This window comes from Toxotes jaculatrix, chromosome 15, assembly GCF_017976425.1.
Source record: "Toxotes jaculatrix isolate fToxJac2 chromosome 15, fToxJac2.pri, whole genome shotgun sequence".
Lineage (NCBI taxonomy): Eukaryota > Metazoa > Chordata > Actinopteri > Toxotidae > Toxotes > Toxotes jaculatrix.
The window spans coordinates 2,011,471-2,025,069 of NC_054408.1; the positions used below are offsets into that span (position 1 = coordinate 2,011,471).

A 13,599-nucleotide genomic window follows, 5' to 3' on the forward strand; every position below is an offset into this window, starting at 1 on the left:
GTCTCCTCACCTCATCTGTGAAGGAACAGTGAAGCGGGGGTGTTAAAGGGAAGGGGTGGTGACATGGGAGGTTAACGCTGTTTTTTTTTTTTTTTCAGTGACAGGCAACAGACCTTAATGAGCACCATCTGCATATCCTCTCGTTCTAATTTTGCTAATGTTCCTCCTCCGAGCGTGTGCGTGCGTATGTGTACACGCGTCTCAGCAGTCCATGCGCGTGTTTGTGTGTGTTCACGCACATGCATTTGGTGCGGTTTGTATCTGTGAAGGCAGTAAGAGCCTCTCCACTCAGTGCTCATTATCCTCTACAATGAGGTCCTCTCATATCCAGAGGAGAAGGCAAAAGAAAGAGACACAGAGAGAGGGAGAGAGGGAGAAAAGAGCAAGTCATTAGAGCAGCATCTAACTCTAGTGGTCTAAATCAGCTTCTACACACACACACACACACACACACACACACTTTTTACCAGCAATAGGGAGATGCAATTGAGGTCTCAGGTTGATCAAAACATGGAGTTAAGGTTTAGGGTGAACACATGGTGGTTAGTGGAGCTCTGTGTTGGCCTCACACAGGTTCCCTCTCACACCTCCTCCATCGTAGCTTAACACACAGCTGCTTTGTTTACTCTTGATATACAGCACTCGGCCTAAGGTACAGCTCCGCAGTGAGCACAGGAGCTGTTCAGTACAATCCAATAGAAGCCTGCTGATGTCTGACTCAAAGAAGAGACAGTGTGAAGAGGAGGATCACCCGTGAGGACAGTGTGTGAGAATGGTAGAGAGAGAAGGAAAAAAAAACAGGAGAGAGGGCGGGAGAGTGTCTCTATTAAACGTGGAGAGCAGCCAGCCAAACAGTTTCACAGCAATCAGCGCGGCTTAAATTTCCCTTCGATTTCCTGTGCAGGACGGTCGGTGGGGATTGATTTGCACTACCTAGCCTCAAACACACACAACCTCCTCTGGCTTTCAGTCTGTGTTTCACACAAACACTCACAGGTCTGCACACCGTGTTTTCTTCCAGTCTGGTTTGTGGATGCTCGGGGTTTGGCCCCACCATTAACAGACAGTGGTATCATGTCCTCTGAATTCTCTTAATGCTCTGCTAATGCTCTCTAACAGCATTTAGTGGTCGACTGGATTGGAACATCGATTGTTGCTCCCGGATATGACTTTGACTTAATTTGTATATCTTGTGTAGATTGCTTAATGACAAGTTTGCGTGTGTCTGGGTGTGTGTCGGTGTTACGTATGGGGTGGGTGAGGTGGCTAGAAGCAAAGTTCCCCAGAGTGCAGACATTATTCACGAGTCGGCTAAGTGCCTCATGTCTAATGGAGAAAAAGGCGAGAGCCGTCTCCATCTGCCTGAACATGTTCATGTTTTTACATTTCACATTTTAAATGTCTTCTTCAGAGGAACCTGCATTACTTCAACCATTTTAAAGGAATTGTTAAACATAACTATACTGTACTGTACTGTAGCATGACATTGGAACTGCCGCCACATCACATGTACATCACGTAAAATGGCAGGTGCAGTGGAGCTAACAGAGGCCAGGACTGAACTAAGCGCTGGCCTTCATGTCAGCCTGCTCGTATGGAGGATGCTGAGTGATGCTGATGAATGAGTGGAAGGAAACACACACAGAACTGGCCGCGTGTTCTGCTTTGTCCTTATTTGCCTGCTCTGCTAATGTGTTGAGGCCACACTGAGATGAAGCTGCTGAGGATTATGGTGGAGCTGATTACGTTTAGCAGGCTTTTACTTTCACCTGTTCATCCTGTGACTGATGCCACAGAAACACATTCATGAACATGCAGCTGCACAGATCTGTGTGGTCCAGGTCTTTCTCGGCCTGGCTGTAGCCTTCCTGTTATACTGCTTATAGATAAATGGATTGAGACCTATGGTGTGGAGCTAAGTCCTCATGCTTTGCTTCTATCTGTCACATACTAAGTGCAGCACAGGCTCAGGCAGGTTAGTAATTACGCCCACTGACATCTCATTAGGGAATGATTGATTAAAACACTGTACTTTCAGGGGCGTGTCAGTTTCTGAACATTTAGCATCTTAAATGACCTGAGTATCTGAAAATGCTGCGGCTTTAACCAAATGTCATGACCGTCACACAATTCAAATTGTATTTATTTTAGAATTACATACTAATCTGTTTGATTAAAACTTCACTTAACAATTTACTCTAATGCAATTTATGTTGTTATTTAATATTTATGTTACTTAATAAACTGTATTTATCTAATTTATTATTAGAGTTTTCACACTGTCAGACTGACTGACGCTGTGTGTGTTGAATGTGTGTGTTTTTCAGTGTGCAAATTCAAAGCCCACAAACGCTGTGCAGTCAGAGCCACTAACAACTGTAAATGGACGACTCTGGCTTCCATAGGGAAGGATATCATTGAAGATGAGGATGGGGTAAGTGTGTGTGTGTGTGTGTGTGTGTGTGTGTGTGTGTGTGTGTGTGTGTGTGTGTGTGTGTGTGTGTGTGTGTGTGTTTGTAAATGGACTCTGTATTGAAAAACATCCATGTGTCTCAAAGTCTGCTTTAACATATAACATATCTGGGGAAATACTGAAGCATGTGACTTGTGTTGTGGTCATTTTTGCTGAGTTTAAAGAAATTGAATTTTGATGCAGAGCTTCAGCTGCCAGTTAGTAAACATGCAGTTCATGGATTCATCAGTTTCTGAGAAAGAAGAGAGACGTGTTCCCAGAAGGAAATTACAGATAACAGTAGGCAGCGTAAAGTGTTTCCCATTTCTTGATCTGCGTGTGTGTGTGTGTGTTAAACCCACAGATTGCGATGCCTCACCAGTGGTTGGAAGGCAACCTCCCCGTCAGTGCCAAGTGTGCCGTGTGTGATAAGACGTGTGGCAGCGTACTGAGGCTGCAGGACTGGCGCTGCCTCTGGTGCAAAGCTATGGTGAGGCATCTGTCACATATACATACGTTTTAAATGCCACATACAGTAACACTGGTATTTAAACAGGAATGAGAGAGAGTAGAAATGGTGGCTGATGCAGGATCAGCAGTGTGTGTGGCCATATTTTATGGTGTGTATGTGTGTAAATGTGTGCATATACATGAGTACAGTATGTTTGTATGTTTGTAACATAACCCGATGTTATATTAACCATTAAAAAAACAATAAATCAGACATGAACAGGCAACGTGACGGGACTTTTACGTCATTTCTGTTTCATATTTATACGAAAGGAAAGAAAATAACATGAATCACAAATGTTTCCTTTGTATTTGCTGTTGTTTTTCCAGGTGCACACAGCCTGTATGGACCTGTACCCTCGCAAGTGTCCTCTGGGTCAGTGCAAAGTCTCCATCATTCCCCCTACGGCGCTCAACAGCATCGACTCAGACGGTAGGTACCACGCACACACACACACACACACCCGTACACACGCACACATACAAAGGCACTCTCACAATCACCCGCACAATCGTGCTGACTCACTCAAAGGGTCAGAGGTTGATGCCAGCAGTCGTTCCATTTCAGAGGTGAATAAATGAGATTTCTCCTCATTTGGCCGACGATGTCTTTGCTCTGAACTTTGACCTTCTCCGGACGGTAGCAGGTCATAGAGGGAGAGAGTGATGATTGGTTTGATCCAGGCATCAAGGTCCGTTCAGGCATGTGATAATTCACACACAGTTTTCCTCACCACCCGCTTCTCTTGTAAACTGCTGGAGCATGTGCTGGAAAACAGAAAGAAAAAGACGGTATCATTATTTTCCCCTCATGTAATTGAGCTCAGCATCAAATCCGTGGTATTAGAGAGGGACAAGGCTCTGGAATGTGCTCCAGGAAACTGCCTTTCTCTTGTATAGCGAGGTTTTTAAAAATAGCCCCACTTGACAGGTTGGTACACACCTTTCAGAGGGCTTAAAATAGATCTTGAGACAAGATGTGTGTGTGTGTGAGAAGAATTATAATTAGATGCCTCCTGACGTTCTGTGAAAATGGACACACACGCTCATCGTTTCATGAAAGCACACGAGCAGACAGACATGACAGAGGAGGACGAGCTCTGCAGATGGCGGCGAAGCACCCTGAGGCTCCCTAAAGGCTCTCTGTCCAACGTAGTATGTTTCTGTCATCTGTGGTTCTTTGTTCATACGTGACAACTCTGCGTGACTTTCCCTGTGTTATATGTGTGTGTGTGTGTGTGTGTGTGTGTGTGTGTGTGTGTGTGTGTGTGTGTGTGTGTGTGTGTGTGTGTGTGTGTGTGTTTGTGTGTGTTTTTGCCAGAGCCCACATTAAACTCATTCTAGATGGAGATCAGCACCTGCAAGACAGACTCAGATAAGCATGAGTGATTGGATTACTGTTGCTGAAGTCAATGGCTGGATCACACACACACACACACTCACTCACAAATACACACACATATGTAGTACACACACACACGCAGTGAGTCTGTGAAAAGCTGGCATTGGCTAATTGGTAGATGGATAAAAGAGAGGCAGAGTAAGGGAGGATGGGGAATCCAGATGAGGAGGGGAAGATGAAAACAGGAAAAGCAAAAAAGGGCAAATGAAAAAGAAGATACATTCTTCATCTCTCTCACTCGCTCTTTCTCTGCCCTTTTACTCTCTCTGCATCTCCTCACGTGCCAGGACCCCCCCCCCCCGCCCAAATGCAGGCTGGGAAGAGGGGGAGTTTGGTTGTAATTGTCTGGGAGGCAGACTGAAGCACGTGCAGGAGCACTGTGACTCCCCTTCCCTCCCTGTCTCTTCCACTCGCCCTCCCTCAATCCATCCCTTACTGACAAGATCACAGAGAGAGAGAGAGTGAGAGAGAGAGAGAGAGAGAGAGAGAGAGAGGGAGGAAATAAAATCGAAGAGGGTAGACAGAGATTAGAGAGCAGAAGGCAGGAGTGGAGGATGAAAGGGTGGGGAAAGGCACAGAGTAGATGGCAGAGCCACACACATGCAGGGTGGAACGACGCTGTCAGCACAGTGGGGGTGTGCAGATTATGCTGTGAGCACAGACGCCTCTTGTTGCATTAGCTTCCACAGATTCACGTATATATAAGCGTGTTTTTGGCGTGTGCTGTGCTCACATGTATTATTCCATTCAGTCTCACTCACACACTGAGACTTTGATGTGGTTGTTTAAGGATGACAGTGTTTTCACATCAGCCACTACATCCAACATGGCTGCTCTGCTTTGAGCTGTGGCCTGGTCACACAGCGTTAAAGGGACAGTTTGATGTTTTCCCTTGGCGGTATCCACTCCTGCAGCTTGTTTTCGTTTTATTCACTGTGCAGTTTTGTTGGTGCTCAGAGCGTTAAAGGTGTTTCCATCTTTCCTCAGGCTTCTGGAAGGCCACCTGTCCCCCATCGTGTGCCAGTCCCCTCCTGGTTTTTGTCAACTCCAAAAGTGGTGACAACCAGGGAGTGAAATTCCTACGACGCTTCAAGCAGCTCCTCAATCCAGCTCAAGTCTTTGACCTGGTCAACGGTGGGCCGCACCTCGGGTGAGGGCTTACAGATGCTTACAGATGGAGACACAGTCCAAAGCAGCATGTCTGTGGAAATCAGAACAAAATAACTGACTGCCAACTGTTTATCCTTGTGTGTCTTTGTCAGTCTGCGCCTTTTTCAGAAGTTCGACAACTTCCGGATTCTGGTGTGCGGAGGTGATGGCAGTGTGGGCTGGGTCCTCTCAGAGATTGACAAACTCAATCTGCACAAACAGGTAATAGACAGATTAGTGGATGTGTTGGGATGTCAACACAAATATCACTGAGCTGAACTTTAAACTGTCAGAACAGCAACTTATTTCTCCTGAATTAACAATAAATTACAGCTGCAGTTTAACGTCAAATAAATTGCCAGAATGGAGTAAAAAACTACGAGATGATAGAAAGTGATGTGTCTTTGGTCATTTGAGCTCTTTGCCTTTGCTCCCGGCCGGCTTACATAAAGACACGCACTCATTATACACACATGAGCAGGCATGCACAGACACACACAGACCTCATTTTGACTGCTGCAGGCCTTTATTCCCTGGTGCCAAATAAACCCTCTGCCTTCGTTTCAGTGCCAGCTGGGGGTGTTGCCGCTGGGCACGGGCAATGATCTGGCGCGGGTGCTGGGCTGGGGCCCGTCATGCGACGATGACACCCAGCTGCCCCAGATCCTGGAGAAGTTAGAGAGGGCCAGCACCAAGATGCTGGACCGCTGGAGCATTATGACCTACGAGATTAAGATCCCGCCCAAACACAGCTGCCCCACCACGCCTGAGGGAGCCGATGACTGCCAGGTACTCACAGGAGTCGACAGATATTCACACACATCAGTAGGCACAATCAAGCCCAGCAGGGCTTCCAGACAGACAGACGTGAGTAGGAGGTAGCTGAGCACATGCTGGAAATAGTGTCTGACATTTTCAATTCAGCTTCACCTTAACCTGGGTTCAGAAATAGACAAAGAAACTTCATTTCTCCAAAATGAGTTTTGCTCATTCTATACTTTATAAGATTTTGCAGCATTTCGAGAGAAAAATGGAAGAACATTTACTTGTATTTACAACAGGACACTTACCCCCACAGGTCTGAATGTGGTGTTGTCTTAGTATGACAGTATTTTTTTTTAATGTATTTTCTCTCCAGTTTCACATTTCTGCCTATGAAGACTCAGTAGCTGCCCACCTCACAAAGATCCTCAACTCTGAGCAGCACTCTGTGGTCATCTCCTCTGCCAAGTAAGCGACTCAGACGTAACAGTGAGACCCCAAACAGACTAGAATCAACTCAGAATAACCCTCTATAGACAAAAGATTCATCTGACCTTTAGAACATGTCTGCTGGCTTCATTTGGGATGACACAAATTTGTTCAACAGCACATGTCAGAAGCCTTTTTTTGTGCTGGCACACAGGTGTGTAACAGTGCCACACACTGTAGATAGCACAGGCTTATTTAAAGCTCAGGACAAACAGGTGAAATGCTGCTAAACTATAGTTTTATTACATTTTTCAAAGCAGATCTTCAAGTTGTTTTGTAAGAAAATACACAATGACATTAAATCAAACCTAATCAGACAGGAGGGTAAAGTACTAAAGGAGTTAAGAGTCCAGTCATTACAGAGCCCTGAGCTCATCTTCTCCTTGTTGTTGTGATTATACCATGAAACACTGAAGCTCTCCTCCTGTTTTTTAGGATCCTGTGTGAAACAGTGAAGGATTTTGTTGCCAAAGTGGGGAAAGCTTACGAAAAAAGCACGGAGAACGCAGAGGAGTGTGACACTATGTCTCTCAAAGTAAGCCTCAAAAACAGTGCAGTCAACATCCATGATCTGCCTGTCCTGAAAAGCTGCTCCCTGTGTATTAGATCTTGTGTCTCCTCTCCTCTGTGCCCACCAGTGTGCCATCCTGAATGAGAAACTGGACTCCCTCCTCCAGACCCTCAACACGGAGTGCCAGGCTCTACCTCCACTCCCCCACTCCACGCCTCCTATTGTGGAGGAGGAGCAGGAGGAGGAGGAGGAGGAGGAAGAGGAGGCCAGCGAGGAGAGCCTGACAGAGCTGAAGGAGAAGCTGGAGGAAGAGGAGACGGAGAAAGGAGGAGGAGGTTCCCCACACCAGCTGTTCAAAAGCAGGGAGCAGCTGATGCTCAGGGCCAACAGTCTGAAGAAAGCTGTGCGACAGATCATAGAACAGGCAGAGAGAGGTAAACACACTCATGTTAATATGGAGGGAAATCCATCTGAACCCAGTTCACACAATTTTTCATGTTTTATTTATTGTTTAATAAAAACATCAGAGTAATAACACACAGAAAGAGAGCTGAGGGACTACACATGAATCATGGCCTGTACTCTTCTCATCCCTCCTGTGTTTCCTCCATTCAGTGGTCGATGAGCAGAATGCCCATACAGAGGACACCGAGCTGCCATCTCCCCTTGAGTTCAGGAAGGACAGCGAGGACGAGAACAGGGACAGTGAGAAGGACGAGGACACCAAGGAACTGGAAGCGGTGCCATGTGAGTGCTCCGCTGCCTCTGCTGCTGCTTCGGCCCTGTTTCAGATCTCTGACCTGTCTGTCCTGGTCCATGTTCCAAATCTGAGACCTGCTTGCAAACCTTTTACTTGCTTGACCCTGAAGTGTTTCCATCCTGGGCCATTTCTAAAACATCTAACCTGTCCTGCCTTGTTTGATTTCCACTTTGCCAGCTCGTATTTTCCTCAGTAACTTTGAGAAAATAATTTGGCTTTGCCTCACGTGTTCAAACACGCTCCCTCCCCCTTTTCTCTGCTGAGAGTGGTGAACGTTGCTATTCCTGTAGTTTAGGCAAACATGAGAACAGACAGATATAAAAGCCCATGTTCTCCTCTTAATGGTAAAAAAAAGAATGATGCTGTTGTTAGTAAAAGTCCTTATTTGAATTTGTGAAGTTCACAGATGCAGTAGAAAATGACATGATTCAAATGTTGCCACCTTGTGGATGTTTTGCTCTCTGCACCACAGAGAAGCAGCCACATAGCTAATGGAAAAAAAATTGCTGCTGACGCAAATCAAGTTTCCTGTCATAAATAAACTCAAGGATTAGTTCTCAAAAGTGCACGGAGAAACCCTTCTCTCCTGTGATGTCCCACCTCTTGTACCAGGCTAAGCTGTTTATCTCTCCATCTTCAGTCTCCACAACAGGCTGTGGCTACGGAAAACTTCTATAATAATAAATGATCGCACCTGTGGACACTGTGGAGGCAGGGCCTCTATAAAGTCTGTCTTTGCCTGTTTATATGCATCTGAATGTGTGGAGCTTTGTATGTGGATGCACATGCATGTTACTGCTTCAGTGTTTCGTGTGCCTCTGTGTGAGTGTGTGTGCATCGACCACAGGATGTGTTATTGTCTTAGGGGCAGAAGTTCTTCCTGTTTATCATGGGGCTGCTTCCTTCCTTCCACACATTTTTCAGCCATTGGAAGACCAGGAGGTATCAGTCAAACCCTCTGCTTTGTGTCCTCTCCTTGTTTCCCTCCTGACCTGGACACAAATCAATTAGAGATCATGTTAAACAAATGTTGAACTAAATGTTAAATGTTGAAAACAATATGTGTGTGTGTGTGTGTGTGTGTGTCCAGCTGCTAAGAGTCCGTGTTCTCCAACGGAGAGGAGGGTGAGCCGCAGCACCCAGTCCTACGGCTCCTTCACCATCACCCCATTCACCACCAGCAAGGAGAACCTCCCCGTACTCAACACACGGATCATCTGCCCTGGTAAACACACACACACACACACACACGCACACACACACACACACAACATGATGTTTTCTATTTCAGAGCATCCACACAGCTTCTTTTCCTTCATCTGACCTTCACAAAGCTCACAAAGACAGGATCTCTTTGCTCTGACATTTCAACTTAGCATTGTGTGTGTGTGTGTGTGTGTGTGCACGTGCAGGCTTGCGGGCAGGTCTGGCTGCCTCCATCGCTGGCAGCTCCATCATTAGCAAGATGCTGCTGGCTAACATCGACCCCTTTGGTGCCACACCCTTCATCGACCTCGACTCACTGTGAGAGTTGTTTCTCTTTAGTGTCTCATCTCGTCTTTGTCACTGTGTCAGCCTGTGTGGTTTTATGTCTCTCTGTCCATTCATCTGTAAATCTTCTGTCTGTCCACACCTGTGTCTTTCTTGCTCGCTGTCTGTCTCTGATATCTTTGTTTGACAGCTTACTGATTGTGTGTGTGTGTGTGTGTGTGTGTGTGTGTGTGCTACTGTTCCTCCACTCAGAGAGGGCTACATGGAAAAGTGTGTGATGAACAACTACTTTGGCATCGGCCTGGATGCTAAGATCTCCCTGGAGTTCAACAACAAGCGAGAGGAGCATCCAGAGAAATGCAGGTGAGACACATCTCCCTCAGCCTCAGGTGCCTCTGCGCTCGTTAAACAACACTCATTCTCATTGGCTGTCGGCATCAAGGCGGTGCTTTTTTTTTTTTTGATAACAGTGAATGTTGTCAGTGCTTTAAATGCACACAGCATTTTTACATCATGAGCAACAGTAACATCTAGGTGGTTTATAACTCCCTCCATCTATCTGTGCTGTGTCAAACCAGCTATCCAGTCCTTCTTTAACAGCCCACACTCCTCCCAGACATTCTCTTGATCATTTCCTGCATATTTATGTCCATTTCCTGCATCACAGCATATTTCTGTCTTTTCAGTTAATGTCACAGCAGTCCTTTTTCCTCACTCTGTTGTACACACCCTCTCTTCCTTCCTACACAGGAGTCGCACCAAGAACATGATGTGGTACGGTGTCTTGGGCACAAAGGAGCTTCTGCAGAGAACCTACAAGAACCTGGAGCAGAAGGTCCAGCTGGAGGTGAGACAGGAAAAAATCCCAAACCAGAGACGTCATTTTACACTCTATAGCCGCACTAACCAGTTAACAGTGGGGACTGATTAGTTATCACTCTTGAAGCTTTTAAGCTACGTGTTGTAGACATAAGGTGATGCATTATTCTGCAGCTGTCCAGCCTGTTTCTCAGCTCAGGTTTATTCAGAAACGGATTTGGAGAAACAGCATTTTTAGAACATGTCTCACTTCCAAAACGAAAAGCCTCATCCAGCCCAGAGGATGGTGTCTTCATGTGCTCAGGTGTATTCAGGAACAGTGTCAGTATTATTGCCTGTCATAGTGTCTTTCAGAAATTTGATTGTGTTCAATCAGAAATCATCTTTTTTTCGTAGCTCAATGGTTCTTTACTTTTGCTGTGAAATTGTCCTTAACATTAGTGAAATACATTCGATTTGATGTTTTATGAAACCTTCAGACACCCAGAGTTTCTTCTACAGACACGTGCACCTTCCCTGCTGCCTTTGCTTACTGGTCCATCTGAGCTCTGCTCTGTTATTCTTTGTCTTTCCCAGTGTGACGGCCAGTACATCCCCCTGCCCAGCCTTCAGGGTATTGCTGTGTTAAACATTCCTAGCTACGCAGGCGGGACCAACTTCTGGGGCGGCACCAAAGAGGATGATGTGAGTACATTTACAGCAGTCATGATGTTCATACTGAACCCTGTGTAATGTTCCATCCTGCTGGACGTGCCCCCGGTTAGAGACTCAGATCACCTCTGAAAAGGAGAAGGCGAGTTTCCCTCCTCAGGCTGATGTCAGAAGTTGGCCAGACTCATGCCTCAAAGCTCCATCTCGCTCTTTGTGTTTCTCATTCGTTCTCTCGTTTTTTTGTCTGTTATTAACTGAAAGACAACCTGGATCCTGGTTTAACATGACCGCGATAGCCTGGAGGCAGAGGGGGAGGGACGGTTGGAGAGATGTTTGTGCTTCTTTGTTTAAGGCTCAGGGATTGTCAGTTTGCACACACACATGCATGCACGCACACACCTTAGTGAGCCCCTGCAGAGGTTACCCTTGGACACACACATACTGTACAGTATGTGCATTTGGTGTTATATAACTCTTTTGCTGGAGAGGAGGAAACAGAAACAGGGAGAGGACATTTAGTTAAACTTTATGCGCACGTATGCGCACGTATACACACACACACACACACACACACACACACACACACACACACACACAGACGTACTGTACATTACAAGCAGAACTTTCTGTCTGAATAGATCTGCCTGTTCTGTGGGCTCATCAGATATTTTGTCACATTGCAGCTGGTCTGTAGTTTTGCTATAAAGATTTAGTTTATTTGAAAATACTGATACTAAAGGGATCCAGCTTTTCTCACTGAGCAACATGTTGCCATCTCTGCTTCACCACCAAATGCAGTGCAGAACGTCCTTTTAAATGTGCTTTGGTTTCCGTCTAGTGGCCAAGGCCGCGCATGACAGCGTGTCCGATCATGTTCTTTGATCATTTTACCCTGGGCGAGTTCAGCAGTTTTTCGCTGAGCTTCTCTGTGTACTTTGGCACATGCTGACTCGTTGCTGCTTTGACCTTTTCATGGGCAGTTTGCTGGCAGAGATCAATATTTGTTGACTTGCTCTTCTTTCAGAAACAAGGCATTTCTCATTCAGGCTCCAGCTAAACTGAGCTGACAGGGGAAAACAGAGATATGGACTCACAAATCCTCCTGTCACGATCACAACACAGGATAAGGCTGATGATATTTAGTATTTTTCTTATTGTTGTTGTGGGATACTTGACATAACTCTGTAATATTGAGGAAATTGCTTTTTTTAAAATGACATCTTCAGAGAATAAACTTGGCACAGAGAGGGAATCTTTTAATGAATTGTGTTGGCTGAAAGAAAACTATAGAACAACACCAGCCTTATCTGATTATACAGCACATAATCAGTCGATGCAACATGGCCCTGCACACACGCTTCCTGAATGTCATTACTGTTTTGTGCAGATCTTCTGTGCGCCATCATTTGATGATAAGATCCTGGAAGTTGTGGCTGTGTTTGGGAGTATGCAGATGGCAGTGTCCCGAGTCATCAAACTGCAACACCATCGCATAGCACAGGTGAGAACACAAGAAAAACAATATAGAAGTAAAAAATATGCACTTAGGAATATGTGCATCTAATCCATGTTTGTTTGCCCAAATTAGTGTCGAACAGTGAAGATTACCATCCTGGGTGATGAGGGGGTTCCCATTCAGGTGGACGGTGAGGCCTGGATTCAGCCGCCTGGAGTCATCAAGATTCAGCACAAGAACAGGGCTCAGATGCTCACCAGAGACCGGGTGAGTCTCAGAGAGGGAGGGGACGTGGACTGGGGCTCAGTGAAGAGCAGCAGGTGTCTGGAAAAGTTGGAGAATGAAAGGAATCTGAGTGGAGAGGTTGGATTTTGGGTGGGAGATATGCTGGTAGATGGATAAAGTTTTACATGATGTACTCATCCTTTCATTTTCCCTGCAGGCGTTTGAGAACACACTGAAGTCATGGGAGGACAAGCTGAAGTATGATAAGCCTCCTCTGCGGCCTCACCTCTACCCACAGCAGTCTGTGGACCTGGCCACAGAGGAGGAGGCCGCCTTAGTGCAGATGTGTGCCCGAGCTGCAGAGGAGCTCATTACAAGGTAAACACACAGGGCCATGAATATCAGGTCTCACTCTGCAGGTCCACGGGCTTTATGGATGTATGAGGCATCCACTGAAGTGCTGCTTTGTTTTCAAAAATGAGTCATATCCTCTGACATGTGCTCTGACATGTGCTCTGACATGTGCTCTGTCTAATCACAGGATATGTGAGGCTGCGAAGACCAATGGGCTTTTAGAGCAGGAGCTGGCTCATGCTGTTAATGCTGCATCTCACGCCATCAACAAAACACACCCGAAGTTTCCAGAGGTTAGTTATCAACACGAAACACACAACACAGTCATTTTTATTCTAGGTTGAGCACTGAGACGCTGCTCTGCATCGTAGAGTTTAATCAAACTTCCTTTGTTGAGTCCTGGGAAAATAAAAAAATCACTTACTTGCCACTAGAGGGCACTATATCCAAAGTTTACGTTAAACATTTTGCACACATCAGTGTCACATAAAAACATTAACATCTGTCACTCTGCAAGGTGCCACCAGCAAATCATTTTTAAGCAACCGTGTACTGTGTGTGTGCAGTA

General features: G+C 45.8%; 1 protein-coding gene across 5 annotated transcripts in view; it reads left to right on the forward strand.

Annotated features, from left to right (window-relative positions):
• The window catches only part of dgkh (diacylglycerol kinase, eta), a 45,362-nt gene that overhangs the window by 24,276 nt on the left and 7,487 nt on the right, over window positions 1-13,599 (forward strand). For all 5 annotated transcript variants that reach the window (XM_041057155.1, XM_041057154.1, XM_041057157.1 and 2 more), the window contains 19 exons: window positions 2,328-2,434; window positions 2,817-2,942; window positions 3,293-3,395; window positions 5,352-5,514; window positions 5,627-5,735; window positions 6,081-6,302; window positions 6,652-6,743; window positions 7,200-7,299; window positions 7,403-7,709; window positions 7,891-8,022; window positions 9,126-9,260; window positions 9,448-9,559; window positions 9,779-9,889; window positions 10,277-10,373; window positions 10,922-11,029; window positions 12,384-12,497; window positions 12,585-12,719; window positions 12,895-13,055; window positions 13,219-13,324. In XM_041057155.1, the coding sequence (XP_040913089.1) occupies window positions 2,328-2,434; window positions 2,817-2,942; window positions 3,293-3,395; window positions 5,352-5,514; window positions 5,627-5,735; window positions 6,081-6,302; window positions 6,652-6,743; window positions 7,200-7,299; window positions 7,403-7,709; window positions 7,891-8,022; window positions 9,126-9,260; window positions 9,448-9,559; window positions 9,779-9,889; window positions 10,277-10,373; window positions 10,922-11,029; window positions 12,384-12,497; window positions 12,585-12,719; window positions 12,895-13,055; window positions 13,219-13,324 (2,540 nt within the window). The remainder of the gene's footprint in view (window positions 1-2,327; window positions 2,435-2,816; window positions 2,943-3,292; window positions 3,396-5,351; window positions 5,515-5,626; window positions 5,736-6,080; window positions 6,303-6,651; window positions 6,744-7,199; window positions 7,300-7,402; window positions 7,710-7,890; window positions 8,023-9,125; window positions 9,261-9,447; window positions 9,560-9,778; window positions 9,890-10,276; window positions 10,374-10,921; window positions 11,030-12,383; window positions 12,498-12,584; window positions 12,720-12,894; window positions 13,056-13,218; window positions 13,325-13,599) is intronic.